The 22,836-nt window shown below is 38.0% G+C and overlaps 1 protein-coding gene across 1 annotated transcript; it reads right to left on the reverse strand.

The window, feature by feature from the left end:
• Positions 1-1,220: 1,220 nt before the first annotated feature.
• On the reverse strand, positions 1,221-14,311 carry LOC139979627 (protein PAXX-like). The gene is made up of 7 exons (XM_071990616.1): positions 13,844-14,311; positions 12,032-12,092; positions 11,025-11,074; positions 9,252-9,442; positions 6,665-6,727; positions 5,566-5,653; positions 1,221-4,027 (listed from the first exon to the last, which is right to left on the reverse strand). The coding sequence occupies exons 1-7, from the start codon at positions 13,963-13,965 to the stop codon at positions 3,994-3,996; spliced, it is 609 nt and encodes a 202-aa protein (XP_071846717.1). The 5' UTR covers positions 13,966-14,311; the 3' UTR covers positions 1,221-3,993.
• Positions 14,312-22,836: the final 8,525 nt, after the last annotated feature.

The raw sequence follows: 22,836 nt of genomic DNA on the forward strand, positions 1-22,836 counted from the left end.
AATTCATCAGAGGAATAGTTCAGTTATAAGAATGATACTGCTTGTCTCGTCAGATATTAGTCCAGGAAAAACATGCCATGAGTTGTAAATGAATATAACACCAGCCGCTTTTAACTTAACCTGGCCCAATGGTATGAAAAGAATTGAACATCCAAGGAATTATTTCATTTTCACCCATTTAGTATCATTCCATCGGTTAATTGAGAATTCGCAAAATGTTGCCAGTGGGGAGAAACATTTCTTTCAAAAGGACAGTAAATTCAATTGTCATTTCGCCTAGGTGACCCACCAGGATTATCCACTTTTCCCCCTGATAAGCTATGCATGTTGAAGAATAAATTTCACAGCAAGCCATCCCATACCAAAATCAAATCATGTGCATGGTATTTTGCACATAAAGAGTTCCATTCACACTATTAAACAGAGATATCATAGACAAGAATAATAAACAAGAGATACTGTCCTTGCAACTGTCAAATGAAACCTGCTATGACAAGCCTTTTGGAGTTGATTGTGGTGGACAGAATATGCATTCGTTGTACAGATTCAATGTCTGTAATTTGTCATTTATAACCTTGTTATTCTATTGCAGTTCTCAGTGGTTTTTCAAAGTTATGTTTTCCTTTCAGCAAAGTACCGTCGTAGCTTGAAGCAAAAAAACAAGAGTAAGGACTGTGTCAGTTTCATGCATATTTGCTTCGTCTTTGGAAAAGTTTTGATGTTTTCTGATTTTATTTGTAAGCAAGTGTAAATTCTGGATGTACAACAATCTTTGGATAACAGAAGTTGTAATTATATTTCTTGACATCTCTACTCATGGACTCCAATCATTCATATAGCTAGAAGCATGCAAAGGCCAAAGGTCAAATTATTAGATCAAGAAGAGGAAGGGTGAGGGGAGGGGTAGGGGGGGTAGGTGGATGCAGGGAGTAAGAAAGGAAAACGTTTCTTCAACTGTTTAGAACTATTTAACATTTTCCTAGGACAAATGAGAGAGCGGGGAAGGGGTGGGGCGATGGTTATGCTTTCAACTGAATTTAGAGCTTTTAAAGGGAAAAATTCAATATTGAGACTACCCCTGTCAGATACAATTGTGTGAAGGCTTTAGAGCATTTTCACAGAAGCATTGGAAAATCCATGGAATGGATGCTCAAGTTTTGAATTCTCTATATTAAGCATCATCCAGGCTGCCTTTCATTTTTTCTTATTTTAATTTTGAAAAGTGTTAAAACTAATTAGAATAAATTATTTACTTATCCTGGCCAGCAGCAAAAGACAAAAAGTGTATGTTTTTTTTAAGTGAAAGCCCCGTTTCCATATGTAAAATGTGAGGCAGCATTAAGGAAGCAATTTTATTCGGGTGAACTCGCTAATTAATCAAGGTTCCCTTTCTAATGCGTAAATTACTTAAAAGTGGCAAATAAGCCTTGCTGAATTCCTTACTTTCTTCTGTGTTCATTATCACATACCTATGTCCAAGGTTCTGATACATGTGTCAGTTTTCAATCCTTTGTTTTTCTTTTCTCTTTATGGCATGGAACATCTACTTTTGTAGAAGTTAGATATGCAGGAAAAACAACCGATGCAAAATCTTTATGAAGTTGTAATATTGTTTCAAATTATTGATGTGTTGGAATGGGGGGGGGATAGGATTAGGATGGAAGTAGGGGGGAAAAAATGAGGAGGGGGGAGGGAGTTGTCTTCTTTGAATGACCGAATCTTAGAAGAAGTAGCGATGGGTAATGGAATATTATTTCCAGAAAAAGAAAAAAATAAATTTGTAAACTTAAACTATCAATTTGTCTTATTCGAATTTTGGATTATTTGTGTACAAAAAGAAATGGAAAGAAAAATGTCAAAGAGAATACATGTGACCATAGTGGCATGTTATGCATGTGGGTGTGTGTATGTATGATATGCCTTTGCTAGTAAACAGAGTGACTCCAAAAGGAAATTTGGTTTTATGTGCATAATTGGTATGTACTATATTTTGTATAGATCTGATATAAAAGCATGGCATATAGGAATTTTCAATGTCAAAATTGTCAATTCTGACCTAATAAATCACATTTAGCAGATCGTTTAAACAGGATGAATACCTTAACTTCACAAAGGAGTCGGAATATGTCAAATATGAAACCATATGCCTTAGCTTACTTTTACAAATTTTCTTTCACTTCTTTTCTTCACACATTTAATGAGCAGAAATGACAGGAATAGCTACTCACGTGACGGTATAGTAGATCCTATTAATGTGAAAAAGCAGCTTAGTTCATGAGGGGAGGGCCGGGGGGTTGGGCAGATTGAAAGTTGTCTGTGGACGGTCAACAGGAATAAGATTTTAAAGCCTTCAAAGAATGGGGTCTCTTAATTAAAGTGAGTTTATTGAATGTTATACTCAGTAAAGGAGCTGTGTGTTTTGGGTGAAAAAGAATGTCATTTGAGGTGATGATTCAGAAAATCTTGTAAAAAAACAGACCATTGAACTTGACTCGCAATAAAATCTAACGAATTGTGCCAACACTTGACTTGAGAGATAAATTGACTTGTGATGCAACAACTGATATGGTTTAATTCTGGTCTCTAGTGAGCTGAGCATTGGAAGTAGGAATTTATTTGGACAAGAAGTTTATGTAGCAGTAGATCATGAACATAAACAGTGGTGTCATGAGCCAGGTGGGGACTTGTGGAAAATATCCCCTCCCCGAAGTTTTAATTTTTCTCTATGTATATTATGGAAATCAGTATAAATTATTAAATGTCCAATTATTTTACCAGGTATTGGGATGTAGCCCCTCACCCCCCCCCCCCTGCTGCTCCGCATTCTCGTCAGGCCTTGTTATCCCCCAATAAGATTTTTCTTCTGTTCAAGGAAAAAGGAAATGCAAAAAAATGACTCCCTGAAATAAATCAATACTTATGAAAAATAAAGACAAGACAAAAGGTAATTTATAAAAGAAAATCTTAAAAATGTTTTAATGGTATCAGGTTATATACAAATTTATGAAATAAATTAGCTTTCCATAGTTTTAAAAGAAAACAAAATGTGATCTTGATTCATCTCTATAAACAGCTTTTGCAAATTTTAAGTCCTCATAAAAAGGATCTTCCTGGAGGACTGCATTATGACTGAGCAGACTCCACAGCAAAAATGATCAGGATATATGAAAGCTAAGACTTGAGACAAGCTTCATAAACTGCAGATAAATCTTCCGACGTCTACAAACTTCCTGCGACCCATCGCAATGTTTTCAGGAACCATTTTTGGGGGATCGCACCCATAGTTTATGGATCATCGTCTTAAAAGGATTACTTGCAAGAGAGATGAACTTTGATATGTTGTAGTCTAACGAAGCATAACTGAAACACGTACTGGTGATCATTGCAATTAATGGATAAATTTGAACAAAAACTTAGACTATAGACTATGAACTACAAATTTTATCAGTGCAGGTCACTATTCAATACCACATATTTATGAAGTCGCAACCATCAAATTGGCTGTACAATTGGAGATGATCTACATATGTTACATTGGTAAAAAAATTGTCAGAAATTCTTTATAAATGGCTAAGTCTACTGTTATTGCTCTATGTAACCATTAAACTAAATGGTTGGTCTGCTAGCTGCCACAATAATCATTCCCAGGGAATAGAGATCTGTATCATTTTTTCTCTTATTCTGGAAAAGCAATTTTGAATGGCACTAAACATTAATTGTGACACAAATTATTGCAAAGAATTAACGATACATGTCATAATTTGGTAAATTTGTGTCACAGGAGATATTAAGTTGTGAACACAACTAACTGCTTCAAGTTGTTACTGAAAAGCTGAAAAATCTAAGTGCAAATTGTGAAAATACTCTCTTCAAACTAAGTTTCATCTCTGGTCGAATCTGGGACACCTAGAAGAATGTTGTTATATTTGATCCCAAATTTTGATGATTTCAGTTGTAAAAGTCTTCCTGGATTGAGTCCATTGCAATTGAGAATCAATCAAATTCGACTCCTCTTGCTGCTTTTCTCCTGACAAAAAAAAAGAAAGCACACCTTTCAAAGTTGAAGGATTGTGGCCCAGAAAATATCCACAAATTGACATTATATAAATATCTCAAATGTATCAATTTCTTAATGTTAAATAACACAAGTAGTAGGAACATTCACCAAGACATCTGCGAGAATTACGAGCACTTCCCTTTATAAAATAGGCAGTTTATCTTTGATAAGAATGAAGAGACTTATGTTGGTTGTCGCTATCAGGTATATGGTTGCCACCGATCTTAACCAACATTTTTTCCCGTATCGCATAGCATTTTGCTATGTGATACGGCATAAGTTTTTCCCTGCAATTTTTGGAGCAACTCCAAACTGGGTTTTGTGCTATTTTTAACTTTTGCCACACTTTCAACTACAAATTGGGGACAACCCCAAATTTTTTTTAGCACCATACTGATTCTGATTTTGACTTTTCCTGTTGCCGCTTATGTTTCCTGTTGCCCTTTATGAGACTTTTGCCACATTTTCACTACAATTTGGGGACAAACCCAATTTTTTAGCTATACTTATCACCATACTGATTCTGATTTTGACTTTTCCTGTTGCTGCATAGCTATTTCATTGGTGCAAAAATGTCAGACTATTTTCCAGCTCTGATTCAATCATATCTTTTCTCTTGAAACTGCCTTGCAAAATATAAAAGATGGAATGTTACTATAAGGTTCTTACATCTTTCTGTTACCTCACACTATTATTTCAGTCTCTATAATATGAACATAAAAAACACAATCCATTTACAAGGTGGCTTTTAGTACTTAAGAAACATCATACTGGTCAGCACAAAATGACCTGTCCTCTTAACAATCATACTGTTGCGAGTTTTTGTCTCCGTTGCAATTTTCGACCAAGTAACTTTATTTTGAAAGTTGAGTCATTACCAGTGGTCTCCATGACTACAATCCAAGTCATGGATTTGAGTCACTGTGTTTTCTTCTCTAGATGAGTTAACTTCACTTTGGAAATGTAGTGATAGGAGTCAGGAACTTCTTAATACCTAATGCTACATTGTGAGTGCTTAAAGACAGTAACAAGAATCTTAAAGGGACTGCCCATATGTTCCCAAGAGCTGGAGACTTGTGGAAGAGGATTCTTATATGTGGGATGTTTTAAATTTTGATTAGAGCGACTGAAAGGCAGACACACAGCCACGACTGCAGTACGGAACAGCTTGTGGTTTGCTTGCAAATGTAACACTTGGAATCGAAACAACATCACCTTTCACGAGATCAAATATGCAAAAATACTCCAGCTTCTTTCAATCCTTGCCGATTCACAGCCTTTACGATTCATTTTAAGTTTCGTTCATAAATAAGGTTTATGATAAGAATCAAGGATCACGATAACTATATCATAATTTATCAACCCCCCCCCCCCAATAAAACAGAACAGCAAAAAGTCTAACAGGACCGCAGCTTAATACCACTTGAGAGGAATTTCACCAAAAGGAAGAACAAACTGGACAAATAGATTAGAAACTTGATTGTAAAACAAACAACTTTAGTTCTTACTTCTTGCTAGTTGGGTTAATGATGCTCCTTCCTTGCGGTTTAACGATCTTGGATGTTCCTCCAGGCCTTCTTCTGGTAGTCTCAAAGTCTACGAAACGGTGAAAGGAATGTATATAGACTTTAATACAGACAGCAAGTGGCAATGTCAACTCAAAGATGCTCCAAGGAATAAGTTAGTTTACACAGTTTTGTATGGCAGCTTTGGGGTTTTAATGAACTTTGTTTCTCATACAATATTGAACATGGTATCGAACGGTATGGAACGGCAAACAAATTGCTACGGATCTTTGCATTTGTGTAGCAAATCTGCTCCAATTTGCATAACTTGCATCTTGCTGTTCCATACTGGAAAAATTATTCCCCCTGTACTGCTAACATGCAGTTCTGCTAAAAGATTCATACGACCAGGATGCAAAGATGAATTGTGGTTTTGATTATATCAGATCCTAAAACTTGTCAGAAATTGACATCTTTTTTTCGTCTACATGTATTATCTATATTTGGTCTTCTGATGTGAATACCTTTCACACTAGTTACTATTAAAGTAATACAAAATCTTTCACATATCTGAAACAACAATGACCAAACTCAGAGCCTTTGAAAGTATCTTTATGTACAAGCGTAACCATGTGTGCCATGTCACTTATCAGTTAATGACATAGGACAAATGATACAAAAGGTACACTTACCTAAACTGAACTATATGGAGCACAAGCCACATTCACAAATCAAATGTGAGATCTGTTGTTCATGTTGCACTTCTTAACATATCAAAATTTATTGGTTTTCACATATTTTAACCTCCGCTGATCCTAAGTGACCTTTGGCCTCCTCTAGGCTGGCTCAGTGGTATTGAAATGAATAATTTACCATTGAAATGTATGATAGCAAGCTAGCTAGCTTTGTAACATTCAATTGTTTTCTACAAAAAGACTCTCTAGTCAAAAAGGAATTAGCAGGATGGCCAGGGTCATTGTTTTCTTAACCTCTTTTCCTTTGTTAAAAAGAAGGTTCTTCATTGACATGAGTTTAACTTATGCAAATATTTTGTTTTTTTACAAACATTGAAAAAAAAACAGAACTAAACAAACCACCATACCTGGTAGTGTCATGGCTCCGTCGACTTTTTGCTTTTTTGCAGATCTCAGCTCCTCTTCTACGACTGTCGGGGAAAACAAAATCAACAGCAATTGATTAGTGTCGGACCTAAACTTTTATATTTGATGACTACTCCCTCTCATATATTACTTTCTAGAGCAACATTTTTGTGTTAAATTCTTGTATGTAACATGCAAGCCTTGTTATCCTATCGTATTGCAATTCCTTGGCTCAATTGCTTTCTAATATCTTTTCAATAAATTCAGAAATTGAATTTGTAATTGAATCTGTGTATTTTTTGCTATACATCGTAATAAACACTATTCTAGGCAAAGTGACAGATTACTTAAAATCAAACAAAGTAAACTTGAATGACGTAGAGACATTTACGTACTGGTCGCCCTATTTTTTTTTTTGCAGTAGAAAAACACCTTTTGTTTTCTCTTTTCTGAAGAATAACAAAGGAGCACTTGTTTTTGCGCTATTTTACCGACTTATTTTATCTACTTGCAAGAAAGGTACCTTAGTAGTTTGATCAATCGACCTAGATTCTGGTCAAAACTTCCGATCTGATTAAAAATGATGCAGGTTAGCGTCTAAAAGAAGAAATGGCTAAAGTAATGGGATTGTCTGCTGACACGTCAGTGAATGGTTCTAATACTGAAATGTCAGAGAGCTTTTCCTTTCATGAGAGGATTGTCTCCTGGGAAGGTATGACATTTGATGAGTGCTTCTAGAAACAGCAGAGACATAGTCTCATCGTCACGGCAGAAAAGCTATTTCCATCGTTCCGTTTTACTGACGAGGCGATTTATCTGACCAAGAAGGTAAGGTTACTACTTTATGCAAAGGTATGTTTGTTGATGGCATGAGTTTATTATTATTTCTTTTTCACTGAATAAGATGTTAAGATATGGTAAATTTACACAACAATGAGGTATCCTATTGTTAAAAATATTAAAGTGGGTCCACATACCAAGTGTGAAGATCATCTAGGTTTTAATTTTTTGAATTGTCCTTGTTTACAATGTGTTCACAGTTGAACCTCTCTTGAACTTAATGACCTTTGACCTGAGCATAGAACGATACAATGTACTCAATAGGGTGCCTCCACATACTAATTTAAATATTCATGCAAGCTTCCTTTCTTGTGTTATAGTGTTTGAAAGGTTTTTAAACTTTGCTGACCTCAGATGACCTTTGACATCTGCAGAAAGCAATACATTTCTTCTATTCAATCAGTTCCATCCATGCACTAAATATGAAGTTCACCTTCTTCCATACAGCTTGTTAGTTATAGTATACAAGCCAAGGCATCTCACAAATACACACAAATTCACACACATGCATGGAATCACTATGCATAGATTCATTTTGCCTTCCTGAAGTCATCAAAAATAGAACTTTGATATTCAATCGCCAAGTGGCACTATGGCATCAATCATTATCAAAAGTGGCAGGCAGTGACATGATCTTTGAAGTTTGTACCAGGATATTTCTAAAACAGGAAAAGGGTTTCCTTAGCTATTCAGTTTCTTATCACAACTTAATAAATTAAACAACCATCTCCTTTCTTGAAATACAATGCCCCCCCCCCACCACCCTTCTCGATCCTCCCCAAATACTATTTTCCTTTTTTTTTGTGGATCAAAGCCAGGATGTTTCAAACCTAAATACTGTAGATACTAATGCCCTTCTAAAAAGCCCTTAATGATAATATGGGGGGACAGCCTTGTTTATCCACTATGACATTTGATGACACACAGTGAATTTGGTTCTGACTACTCTGTACTTGAATGAGTCACCTATCTAACCACCTACTGATGATAACAATCTGATGTGTTTTGGCATTCTTAAGAATATTATGACATTCTTGAGTAAACAGTAGGAAAAGCATAATACAAATAATATTGGTATATATATATATATTTAAATATATATATATATCATTATACATAGATAATATTGGTATCTATCTATATATTAGTTTGAAGAATTTGGTAATTTCTTCAAGACAAGGATACTATTTACCTCAAGAAGCATCCCTAATCTTTGTGTTTTATGGGATTGTTTACAGTATGTCCATCAGCTCATTATCAAAAGAATGCAGTGGATATTCCAAAAGTTGCTTACTGCTATTCAAAAACTTTGGGTGATAAGCCAAGGTCTTTAGGTGTCAAATTGGCTTCTATGAAACTCAATACTTTCATGAATAATCACAGATTTTTTACTGCAGGCTATTAAGGGAAAAGTCTGGAAGAAATAGGAGTACAATTACTCCTTGGATGAAAGAAAGGCAAGAAAGAGGTACAGGAGTTTAGTGCCAGAAGAGAAGCTTATTTGAAAGGGCAAGAACTGCCATCTTTTAAATGTTTTCATACCTTGATTGCTTTCGCTGAAGTTTCTTGTGGGATGGACAGGGAGAAAGATGGACACAAAATGAGGTCCTAAAGTTGTAATATCAGCAACATGCCCTTATTTTCTGGCAGTTCATAAGTAGGAAGAAAAAAAACAGGTAGGAAGGGGAGTGATGGGACACCAAACTAGGGCCATAAAGAACTGAGATAAGTTAGACTAGGCGTACACACCTTGAACTCTTTCCTGAAGTTCTCTCGTAGTGTCTGCCAACCAAAACAACACATTTCGGATGTCTTTCTTCCTCTGGTTAGCCGAAGCCTCAAAGAGTTCGTAGTTCAGGGCTGACGAGCCGCTGCCTACTTCAAGAGATACTTTATGACCTTGGTTGGTTAAAGACAAATTTCCTCCTTTGAAAGCCTGCCTGCTTTGTTAAAAGGAAACAAGGAAACAAGGAAAAGAAAACACAGAGGTGCATGTTGTATCAACAATTAGTCTGATGAGGAACTTGCAATCTTGAAATTAGGGTCATATTTTGGCTGTCAAGTAGTTGAATAGGGATAGAGAGATAGGTGATGGAAGTGCCTACATTGGAGTGGTGCATTTTAGTACTGAATTAAATGCACAGATATTAGCACCAGCTGTAAAATGGTATGAACGAGGAGACGGTATTACCATATATAGCAGGGTTGTCCAACCTTTTGCAGAGGAGGGCCACATGGAATGATTATGATGAAGGAGGGGGCCGCATGAACCCTACGCTCGATTTTTTGCCGGAAGCCCAAGGCAACAACATGTGAGCACTGCGCGCGGAGCGCACTGATTTATTTTCCGTCCTGATAAAACAGATAAATAAAGTTCAGCCGCCCCCCACCCCCTCCGATAAGAGAGTGTCACACAAACTGACCTGTATGCAGTTTTTTTTGTATATAGCTTCAAATTGTTATCAATAAATCTGCTCACTAAAATTTCGCACTTTAGATCATCTCTGGCGGGCCGGACGCAACCCTGCGGCGGGCCGGACTGTGGCCCGCGGGCCGTAGGTTGGACAACCCTGATATATAGGGTGCTGGCATAGTAGCATGGAGTGAAGAGTGATGGCGCCCCCATGTCATTCTGTTAAATCTTGATTGTTTTATAATACCAAAGGCTAATGACATACTGCCATTGAATCTGAGTTAAAAATTGATTTCATTTCATGATGGAGATAGAAACTCCATAACACAAGGACAACTCCTTGTCTAAGTTCTCACGACCTATCTGTTAGACTTTCACATACTGTATATACTTGATATGTGTTATACTCCCATTGAAGTAAAATTCTGATACTTCCATTGTATTCCATAGCAACTCTGTACAATGGTACATACATACAGTCAGGCAGTAGCTTTCAAATTGATTAGATAATTATTATATGTTAGATCTACGGTTGTATACAGTCAAATGACTCCTGTGTGTAAAAGAATGCTATGTTCAGTGAAGAATTCATAGGAATTATTGAAAAAGAAAATTTTAAAAAAATATTGAAAAAAGGGGGAAAAAATTCACCTGAACAAGAATCAATGAGGTGCTCTTAGGATTACAAATGTAAGCCAATAAAATGTTTGCTCTTCGAAAATTGTTAATAATATAAACATATCATATTTTATAAGTACATGAAGAATAGAAAAATAACTGAGAAATTTTAGACAAAAAAAAAAAAACCAATTTATGGCTAGGAGATTCAAAAGCAGAGAGGTCCACTGGTTCGAATCCCATGCTAGCTATTAATTTCTTTGCTGTTTTTCGTATAATATAGCCACTTTTCCTTTATTGACTTTCGAGGATTTTGAACTGAACAGAATCACTCAGGCCTTTTAAATTAAAGCTCACTGCATTAGGCAATGGCTACAAAACAAGATATTCAGCATAGAGCTCTACTTTATGATGCAAAGAATATTTTTGCCAGGCATATAAATACGACTTACTATAAACTAGAACACCACAAACCAATAGAAACGACTCACCGTATTTTGGAGAAGTACGCTTCATACCCGGCGACATCTGCCAACTCTCTCTGGGATTTGGAAGAAAGAAACAAAAGGGTAATTAACTGAAATGAGCAAAAAATTTCCACTTCGATACCCAGCACTTATATAGAAGGATGTTTATTTGTACTCTTTCCCCATTGAAAAGCATAAATTAACCTAAAGATTTATTCCACAATGCAAGAGATGTAATCAATAAGAAGCAGGGTTGCACATTTTCTTAAGAAGCAACCATGATAACTAATTTTTTTGACCAACGTGATTATAATTTTTGACACCGTATGAAAGAACAATCAGTATAAATGCAGTGAAACTACCCAAGGGCACCCATTCTATATCAGACATCCACCATCATTGAGTTTGGACAATGTCAAAGTGGAAATTCATGTCTTAAAATAGGATCACTTTGTTTAATCACGAAGTAGGAATACAGTCAACTACTACTCATATATTTTAAAGTAACCCTACCCCCTCATCACACCTTCACAAGAAGCAAAGGACTGAGGTAACTTGTACTACTGGCATCACTTCGAGAAAATGTATTTAGTACTCATGTTAGAGACTTACTTTTATGTCCACAGATTTGTCCTATTAATTTATCGTTACTCTAGTGTTGAGTAAAACTATTGTAGTTCCCACAGTAATGAATGTAGTTACACATTTGATCTTCTCATAGAAATTTCACTCTGAAAATATTTCCTAAGGGAGCAAATGTATTTGTAATGAATGTGGAAGCCAATGTCGCATTAACACCCACTGGGGCCCAATGAACCATGTGCTTGCCACCACCAATGGCAAGCACTACCTCAAATAAATGTTGACATGTCTTGACTGGAAGTGTCCCTTGACATCTTGGGGACCCTTGACCTTTGACCTAGAGACTCCTATGCACTTGCTTCATCTGTCTATGACATATATATAAGCTGATACTAGAGGAGGAAGGGCAAAGGAAGATTGTAAATCATAAATAAAAGTTCAAAACTTACATGAGAGTCAAGGGATGTTTGATCTAGCTCTAGCCTCCAAACATCAATACCATTAGAAATGCTGCAATGGGAAGAGGTTAGCACACAGGTAAGTATTTTTCACAAATATTAGAGCATACTACTATTACTTAAAGCAGGGTTGTCCAACCTACGGCCCGCGGGCCACAGTCCGGCCCGCTGCAGGGTTGCGTCTGGCCCGCCAGAGATGCTTCTATGGTGCGAAATTTGAGTGAGCAGATTTATTGATAACAATTTGAAGCTATATAATCAGTCATTCGAACCTTCTGGGTCCAAAAAACTGCATACAGGTCAGTTTGTGTGACACTCTCAGCGGAGTGGGGGGGGGGGGTGCGGCTGGACTTTATTCATCTGTTTTATCAGGAAGGAAAATAAATCAGTGCGCTCCGCGCGCAGTGCTCACATTTTGTTGCCTTGGGCTTCGGGCAAAAAATCAAAAAATCGAGCGTAGGGTTCATGCGGCCCCCTCCTTCATCATAATTATTCCATGTGGCCCTCCTCTGTAAAAGGTTGGACAACCCTGACTTAAAGGGTGTGAAGACTCGCGCAAAAAGTAACGTCTCATGCCGGTAATCTGACCTAGTTTCGAATGAGGTGTAACAGTAGTGTTAGACACCACCATGGATCCCAGAAAATACACACACAGCTTGCTACCGTCGGTAATTAGACACTAGTGTTCAGTCAGTACATACAGCTGTAGCCAATACCCATGCAAAGCACAGTGTATAAGCGATACAGCGATGGACATCTTAGGTCCAGCTAAGGATAACAATTAAGGTATCTCGTCTCATTAATGTTTGCATTTTGTAGCAACACAAACAAAACGTCACTTGCAAGCAACAGAAAGTTAACCTTTTCAGATGGCTGCATGCAGTTTGGGGCGAGTCTTCAATGCCTTTAAGCTGCTAAGACTTTCCAAAGGCTTTCCCATATGTTACGTACCAGGACTTGACTGTAGGGTTTCCTCATACAGAGCCAAAAGAAGCTTTGGAGAATCTGCAATTTCAAAGTGGCTAGATGCAAATTCAAAGTTTTGCCACACTTTCCCTATAATAGGGAAAACAGATCAATTTTTAGAACTAGCATGATCCTTTCCACTCAACACTTCTTTCCCTCCCCTTCCATCCCCCAACAAAAAATATAAGAATATTTACTGTAGCTAAAATGGACCCTTATTTTGTGAAACCGTTATTCTACGGTAGCTAGAAGCATGTGACTTTATGCACAGCCATATTCTTAAATGACGCTTTGGCATTGCAACTGTGTTGGATACACATAGCAATATCAAAGATAACAATGAGATAAGAAAGTACACTGAATTTCAAACCTATTACATTTATAAATATTCCTCAGTAGCATTGAGTTGCATAATTACTTTATGGAGCAATTACAGAATACACCGCAACTCACACTGGGCTTTTTGTGAATGACAATACATTGCTTACTATTGGGTTTGGATCATAATGTGAGATTCAATTAACAGTTGCAGGTTACTCTGCATTTGAGCATGATACTTTGCCTAAAGTATTTAATTTCGCGATGTTTATTTTCTCTTTGTGAATTGAAAACCATAGCAGACACTGTAGGTTCTTAGACTGATAGAAATATACAATAATACATATCGCTAGCTATATTCAATGATAGCTTCGGGTTTTATACAACTACAGGCGTTTTGGCAAGGCCAGTAAGGGTAGTGCAACAGAAAATAAGGCTTAAATGTAGGCCTAACGTTAGGCATAAGCGTGTGTTACGAAGGCTACTGATATTGATAAACGGCGAATCACACCAACTCACTGCAAATTCCAGTTGTCGCTTGATACTGTTGTAAAGACGAGGTATTTAACGGATGCACTAGATACAATTGTTTGTAAGCGCTCGCACTTGTGTTCAGTTGCCACAAATTCCGCAGAGTCCATCCTACTGTTGAGATGATTTTCCTTCGGTAAAAGCTTCAACGGAATGAGCTGACAGACAAATCAGGTGACATCAGGTGATATATCTTCGGTAATTTGTGTGGACTGTTTATTGTGTACCCAATAATGGGTACATGCCTTATACAGTTGGACGTGGTACATGTCCACTAAACGAACATAATTGACCCATATTACGAATTATTGATATCAAAAAATGACTGATGACAATATAAAAGGTTAACTAACGGACAGAAATTAATATGGTGAGTTGTCTTGCTCTATGGCTCGATGACACCTGCATTAAGTAAATGGCCTAGAGTAGACCCAGTCACAGTGGCGGAGCTAGGGGTGTTAGTCAGGGCCCTGGCGAGAATGGTCTGTAGGGGCGCTTTCGACATTATCAGAGTAGAGACCTGATATCAGAGCTGTAATATACGGCTCTGGACACTATTTAAGCGGAGCGCCACCACACAGGTTGGCGCGGAGCGTACAGATTTTTTTGAGTAAAGATACTTACTCACTAGATCGCCGGAAATGACCCTTCCGGGCCTTGCTGATTTGCAGATAATGTGACAAATGTCAATAGGTAGATGAGAGCGTAATAAAAAAGTCAACAATCGCGAATAGGTGAAAAGTGGTAAAAGCTGAAAAGGGCGCCAGCAGTCCATTTGAAACCGTCACTGGGGGGGGGGGGGCATCCGCCACCCCTACCCCTGACTGTATGGACGCTAGCTCCGCCACTGCCTAGACCTACATGCGTATGTTGATGACGATGGGGGAGGCATTGGAAAGCCGGGACCGTTATGGGGAATGGGGACTCGATGGAACGTAAGATTGGACGTAATGCATGATTATTTTATTATAAAGCCCAGCGACACAGGAGCGTTTTATTAGAAAAGAACTATTCATTAAGAAATTTGTATAATTTAAATTATTTTATCAGTGATCTGGAAGCAGAGGCGGCTGAAAAGGTTTCAATCTGTTGTCGGGGTGTGAGGTGGGGTAGGGTGGAGGAGGGTGAAAACCTCGAAGAGCGCCGTGGGACATGTACCTTTTATAAGGGACGGTACACCACAAAGTCACCAAACTATAGTACGCATATGAATTATGTGCTTTCCGCTGTACCACAAATTCCAGATAACATATCTCAACAAAAAAGAGACATTCTAATCATATATTCATAATTATACTCTGATGAACATAAGCATGCCCTTTATTATTTCTCAAATGGGAAAGTGCTATTTCTTTTTCATCTAATAGGGGGTCCATCTAAGTTATAAAAAGATGCGCTTTTAACGGAGGTTCAATTTTTTCCTCCAAACCACTGCAGGGCAAATGCCCCCTGTGTCCCCGGCTCCAGTGCCCCTGTTTGAACCGCAGCTCCCTGCCGTGTGCCTGAACAGAAAGTCGCCGCCGGTAGGGCACGGTAGTGCAATTCTACTGTACCACAAGTTGTAATTGAGTCAGCTCGCTGAAAGACTTGCATACATCGAACCTTTTACTCTGTTTAAACAATGAGCCTGATCAAACACACAAACTAATAACTAAAACGAAACTAGCACCATTCATCGATGTCAATATCGGTTTTTTGTTTTACATAGTTTGATAGTAGTTACGACAAGGAAATAAATTTTACATGACACGTACGTACGTAGTAGTTTTCCAGTTCCAAGTTAGTGTTCGACGACTGCATGTGTATACGCTAAACAGATAACCATATCCTAAGATAGTTTTCATGTTCAAGGTCAGATGTGACGTCACAAGGGTAGACCAATCGTGGGGTACAAGTTGGGACCGACTAGAATGCACCCTACGGAGACATTAACCATCAGTTTCGTGTGTCAACTTTGGATACGAGAGAGGCTCCACTAATTCAAATCATATCGTAATCGGAGCTTCCGATGATATTGTTTGGAAGCGAAATATTTGATATTAATGATGGACGGGGTCAAGATGTACACTTCCCACAGAAAGCATTCCTCAGGGGTTCCATGTGTCCGTAACTATTACGTTCTATAGGAAGGAGCTGTAATAAACCGGTATCTGTGCTAGCTGTTGCCAAGTGACAGAAAGGGTTATATGTATTACGATTTCAGTAATATTTTGAATGAAGAAATAGAGAGCGTCGGTGGAATAGATTGGAAGGAAATGCAGTATTTGTTTTCGTCTTTCAAATATGTGAAAAGTATTTCAATCACTTGGATAAAACCACGCTCATCGTTAACAAGAAAGCCGGCAACGTGAAAGGTTTACTGATTTTTGAATTTTCGACAAGGTAAGGAATAAGACATGTTTACTATATAGAGTTATGAATATTATTCTCGCTTGTAAATTTAAAAAAAAAATATATTTATAATAATAATAGGTTTCTTGCATGAATCTATATGAATGCAGGAAAGGAAAGGTGATAGCAGTAACAGACGATCAGTTGCGTAACCATGCAGGCAATATTAGCCGAGCTTAACAATTCTTGAGGTCCTGCGTACAAACATTGAAGTGGCTGTGGCGTGTGCGTGTTTGAGCATGTGTTTTGGGGTGAGGGCATGGTGGGGCCGATAGGTGTGGTGTAGCCTATATTCAGTGTATTGTAAAAACTGTCCAAGACATAAGAGTATTAGGCCTATGCTCACCATGCTTAGAAGATAAACGATGTGTGTGTTGGGGGGGGGGGGGGGGTTCTATGCCGAGTGGAAACTTACACCCATATACCTAGAGCTAATAATCGGCACTCTGTGTGTCGTACAACATTGGGCAACCGTTTCATCTGTATAGTATGTGCACCTGAGAGACTATCAGAAAAAGTGAATGCAGGTCACTTTAAGTCATGGGCCGCAATTATATCCGTGGAGGGGAAAGGGGTAGCCACGAGCAATTGAACGATGTATATAGGGATGTCATGAAAAGCAAATGGACTCTAGAAAACAAGCTGAATTGGTAGTTGACAGTTTCGGCCACTCACACGCCCACCTCATGCCCCCACAATCCCTCCTCCGGCTCCCAAGAAACCTGTGAAAGCGAACTTACTAAACTACAATTAAATGTGTAGCAAGCAAATTGCACTGCCCCCCCCCCCCCCCCCCCCGCAATGGCTAGATATAGCTGTTCCGTTATCCAAGCATTGATATAATTTCATGTAGGCCTTCGTTTAGCCTTTTGGGCCATGACTCTCCGGTAAAATTTTCGCTTTTCCTATCACAGAATCGATTTATAAAAAAGTGTTATAATAGATCATATACGTATTCTGAAATTGTATGGTATATACAGGCTACTGACGATACTGACGAGAGTATTATGACTGCTGATGGTAGCTCTATTTCTTGCCATACAGCGACACTTCACATAAACATTGATACAAGGGGCGATAACTGTAAGGTCACAGGGGCCATATTTCCCGTTGATGGACACAAGGCCAATCCAACAACATCTATATACATCTGCTTGAAACCTTTGGACTGCTCAACTTGAAACTCGAACTTATAATGCATGGATCTAGGCCAAGGTGAATTAGGTGTATTGTGCCTGTGTGATCCAACATATGTAGGGAGCTGCTATTGCAATTTCCTGGTCCATGCAATGTCAAAATTTTTTGGCTGCTATTTAATCCAGGTTTTCCTCATTCGGAGCCATTCGACGTTATAATGTTATATGGATGTAGTTTGCAACAGAGATATATAGCAATAGGTGGTTCAGGTGTGGTCCATTAAACCAGTGGACTTCAAAGAGATGGGTTCCGAAATTATCACAATTTCAAATCAAGTATTTACGATAGCCAGACAGAATTTGTGTTTTTTTTTATTTTATTTTTTTATATTTTCAATTGCAGTTTAGTTGCTTTAGTAAGGATGAAGAGCCCCATTTCTCCTATTTGAACCGGGTCCCTGAAATCCTAGTTACGTCAATGGTACTCAATTTTCATGGCAGTTTGAAATTCAATGCCACAACCATCTCAAAGATCTGTTCATGGTTTAGTCGATTTCTAAGTCGCTTTCATTGCGTTCCCGCCATAGTAATACTATCTTAGCTTTGTCCAGTTTTATAGTTACTTTAATAACTTTATGTCAATTTATCTCAACAAGTGGAAGGACCAAACCGATGTGTGGTCACCCTATAGAACAGTGAAGTCAGCTTTATTATGTGTACTCCCACCGGCCTCGAAACCCTCGTCCCCTCCAAATTCACTTTGTATCGAATAGGTTAAGAAAAATGCGATATTCACCACAGTTAGATATGCTGTCAAAATTTTAGGGTCCTTATTTTGTGAGGCGACTAGCTGTGAGCTGATCAGTCCCTACCCCCCCCCCCCCTTTCGTCCAGGTGGCAGAATATGCAAATAGTCACCTGACGTCAAAGGTGACGGCTGAAGCTAGAACATACACATTTGCAATGGTGGATTCTGCATTTCTCGTAGGGAGGTGGGGTGGGGGAGGAGTAGCGGTAGCGAAGTTACTACAGAAATGGCGGTGCATAAGAAAACATCCGTCAAAGGGGGATCGCACGTCCCGTGTGATTTGAACGAACTTATTTTAAGCTACTGTTTAGGGCCAACAAACCAGACGATGAGCCAGGGTCCCCAGTGGGCCAACTCTCATGGTTCATGGGCTACTTGTTTGCTCCCTCGAACAAAAGGAGCGTGCTTTAATAATCAGAGAATAAACAGAGAATATGCCGTATCTGTATTGCACGCTTCGCTTGCAAAACTGAATACTGTAGTAGTTTATTTGGAAACTTATAGTGAAATCAATGGCTAATGGGCTCAGTCTCCCCTGGCCCTAACTAAACCACATATATATCGGTAGCGTTTATACATATTTATCACCTACTGAGCAATCGACGCAATAATAATAACGAAACTGGTCAACTACCGCGCTTTGTGGCCAGATGTGATTCTAAACTCTTTGGGTGGTACAGTATTAAAATAAGAATTTATTCCTTGAGGAAATCAATTTTTAATAAATCATGAAAATTTTGCAATTTTGGTCTGGTCGCTGTAATGTTGACGGCTATCGTTTCTAAGTTTTAATATTAAATAACAGTTAGAAACGTCAATGAAAAGTGGTTGTACATTAAGTAAAAAACTGACCAAAATATAGTATAACCGCTTATATACGGTGGCCTAGAAGAGTCATTGAAAAAAGAAAAAAGAAAAAAAAAAGTATAATGCTAAGTCGAAATTTCGAAATTTTGCCTCGGAAAATTCGACTTTTTAGCTCAAGATTTCGATCCTAATAAGATGTGTTAATTAGAAGAAAAATCAGAGTTACCTTCCCCACCTCCTCCCCACCATTCCCCACTTCCCAATACCTTAGCCTTCCTGATTCCTGCAGAATTCCCACAAATATACATTAGGATTTATATTCGTATCACACTAAATTCGGAAGGACAATGCATTATCTTCTCGTAAAAGTATCCTCGAAAACCTCAGGGTTTGCTAAATCGACCATTCATCATATATACTACCATTCGAGATTCTCACCGAATCACCCTACGTACATTCAACACTGTACATTTGATAAAAGTATATGTGCATACGATATTGTGGTACTTTTCTCACCCTTTTGTCGGATGACGTCATAATCTTCCCCTGAAACAAAAGGTATCAAAGAGGAACGTGTTGTCAGGTATATATTTTCATTACATGCAGAAAGAATATCATATTTCAAAGTTTCAGGTGATTCGTAAATAACTACGAGGCGTAAAATGTAAATCCAAATTTTAAATTCAGAACTTCGAATTTACACTTAAAATGTCATATATCACTTAAGGCAAAACTTTACTACGTAATCTAATTTGGATATGAATATTCATAAATCGTAAAGGCCTATGGCCTATGATACTTTTTGGCGCGAGTCAGTGGGATGACTCTATAGTATCCTGCAGGCATATTATATCATACCTTGTTTACTGTATAGTAATCTGTAGCAGACTACATGATGAGAGCATATTAAAAACTGGACTATATGTATTTGCACGGAGCTACCGTTTCCTGGATTGGTTTATATTTCAGCTTGTTTCCCCTCTCTAAATCGGATAACCTTTGTTTAGTCTTTGAGACAAAATGTGCTTCCAGTCACCTCCGGGTCCATTCAGTTTGCGTACTTTAATATATACTGTACCCGAAATGGACAAGGTAAGTTCCGTTCACACACCATTCTATACAGAACCGGATGTTAGATGTATACTAATTCAGGAAGCATTTATGTGAGGTATGATCGCGAGATTTGAAGGTCATGTAGTATATTAATTATCATATATTTGCACGCTTTTTTACCGAATCAGGGCATGGAGCTGACCGAATATTTCGACCATAGATATGGAGAAACACGAGGAAAAAAAATCTTCCCTAAGTTGGGGCCTCAAATGGTATAGCTCGTATAAGAAATTCCATTGCCTATATAGGTATGCAATAATGATAAACTGGTAGTGTCAAAATCAATTTCGTTCTTTTGCAATCCTTGGGGCTTTTGCATAATAGTATGAAGTAAAATCGATTGTATTTATTTTTTCGGTTTCGTTTCCCGTTAGGAATCGAATTCTTAACATTAAACTCCGCCCACATGCACGCTTAGTTGTTAGTTATAGAGAGACTAGAAAATATGTTCATTGTGTTTTTATTTTCTTCTAATTTCGGGTTAGTCATATCTGGATTAAGATAGGTTAAACTGAACTCTTTAGATTGTTGTAACTGGTAACGATGACATCCAATCCGTTGCAATCCATATAAAGTCTAAGGTGACCATATTTTCCTGACTGGAATCGGGGACATTAATTGCGTGACTGATATGGGGGAGGGGTCTAAGGGGAGGGGGTGTCCCCCTCCCCTTTGGAAAATTTTCAAGTGCCTAAGTTGTTTAGATGTAAAATGGTGATACTTAGAAGCACTATATTTAAATCAATTTTATTTTCAAAAATGTAGCTTTTTTAGATGAAATCCACTTACTTTACGTGGTTCTTTGAGAGCTTGTGAGTTGCTCATGCTTACACTATATAGTGTCGTTGTGTCGCCGTAATTGCCAATTATACAGTCGAAAGATTGCTAGGCTAGATCGATCTAGCATATTTTTAACAGTGTTCCACTCTGCACTGGCCCGCCTGTTCCGTTCTGCGACTGCTCACTTCACTAAATTTTGTTTTTACAATTATTTTACTAATAATATGGGATATTTTCGAAATTCCTGAACATTTTGACGAATCGGGGACATTTTCGGGGACACTTGTTCATCGGGGACAGCACACTGTAATCGGGGACTGTCCCCGAAAATCGGGGACGTCTGGTCACCTTAATGTAAACGCACGATAGACAATAATGTATGTATGTATATGTGATCTTCCCGCAAGCAGGAACTCGCGAAAGAAGCCATGGAGGCTTATAGACTCGCAAGCTGACCGAAGCCAATCTCTCGGCACACATTCATTTTACGTCCATGTCAGGAAGTTGTTATTGAACAACACCCTTGCCAGACGACACACATTGCTGTCGGCGGGAAATCGAACCGGGGATCTCATGACTGGGAGACGCCGGCGTTAACCACTAGGCTATACACTCCGCCGAAATAATGATTGACTTCCATGTGAAATTTATAGGCCTACACAAAATTAATGGTAGGCTAATTAGAAAGACAACTTGATCATCAAAATAGTTCGAATGACAGAAATGCGTCAAATGCAATACTATCGAAGTTTGTGGGATATCAAATCTACCCGAAATCCAGGTCAGCAATGTACACTATATATACAGTAGAACCGTAAGCCAATGACTTTAGTATGCAAGTTCACCAATACTTTTGTGTACAGCAGGAAGTATCGATGTCATGAATCCTATTATAGCGCCCTTGAGCGCTCATAACAAATCGCTGCCATTGACCTTAATGTGTATTCATATGTATCGCCGATCCATATCATTATACAGGGTATTCTTGTTGGTTATACGATGTTGTGACGGTATCTCCCGCTATAAAAGAGTGTCGATAATTTGATGTCGATTGATAGATGTCACTGTTAAGTTGAATTATTTCTTCCAGGAATTAATAATATTCAATAGATGATATTCAATCTATTTAAGGAAGTAATCAATCATCGGCTTTTTTTGGAATATCATATTATGAGAGGACTCAACAAGTTATAAAATCGGACAGCCGCGGTTGACGTCTTAAGGTTAGTCTATAGAGTTACAACTGACACTCAGATTTTATCTTACACAAGGAAAACGTTTGATGTCGTACTTTGGGTGACATTGGCGTGTTGGCCGAAATGGAATTATTTGGGGAGGGGGGGTGGGTGTCATGTGATAAGGAAAAGAGAAATGCCTTCATTATATTGTAGGCATATCGCGCAAAGTTTCTCGCTGTTACCTGAAAACAATAACATCATATTGGGTTTCTTCATTTGTATATAACCAATGTCAATAGTAAACACTCAACCAAAACTATATACTGTAGATTGTTGATCACTGATCCAAACATTCTTCTATATGGTGCTTTTCTTTTCTTGTAGCCTACCACTATACTTGTTTCTTTGAACTGTATGCCTACGTTTTTTCCCCTTCTTCTTCATTTTCTTCATTTCGTTTTCTGAGAATTTGCGCAAAAACGTAATGTAGCTACACATAAAGCAAATATATATAGCAGTATGTTGATTTCAATTGAATCCATCGCAAGCATTTGTTGGGTTTAGTATACATAGCATATATGATGTTGAAAACAAAAATATTTTAAACGAAAAGAAGTAATAATATAGAAGAAGTCGCAGTTAGGGCGAAATAACAATATGCTGGTTGTTGGATTATATATAGCACTATAGGCTACTGGCCTTGTTGCCGTTAGTTTCATGGATTATAGTAGACTGCTTGCAACATATAAATTTATAAAACTATAAATT

This window comes from Apostichopus japonicus, chromosome 2, assembly GCF_037975245.1.
Source record: "Apostichopus japonicus isolate 1M-3 chromosome 2, ASM3797524v1, whole genome shotgun sequence".
In the NCBI taxonomy this organism is placed as follows: domain Eukaryota; kingdom Metazoa; phylum Echinodermata; class Holothuroidea; order Aspidochirotida; family Stichopodidae; genus Apostichopus; species Apostichopus japonicus.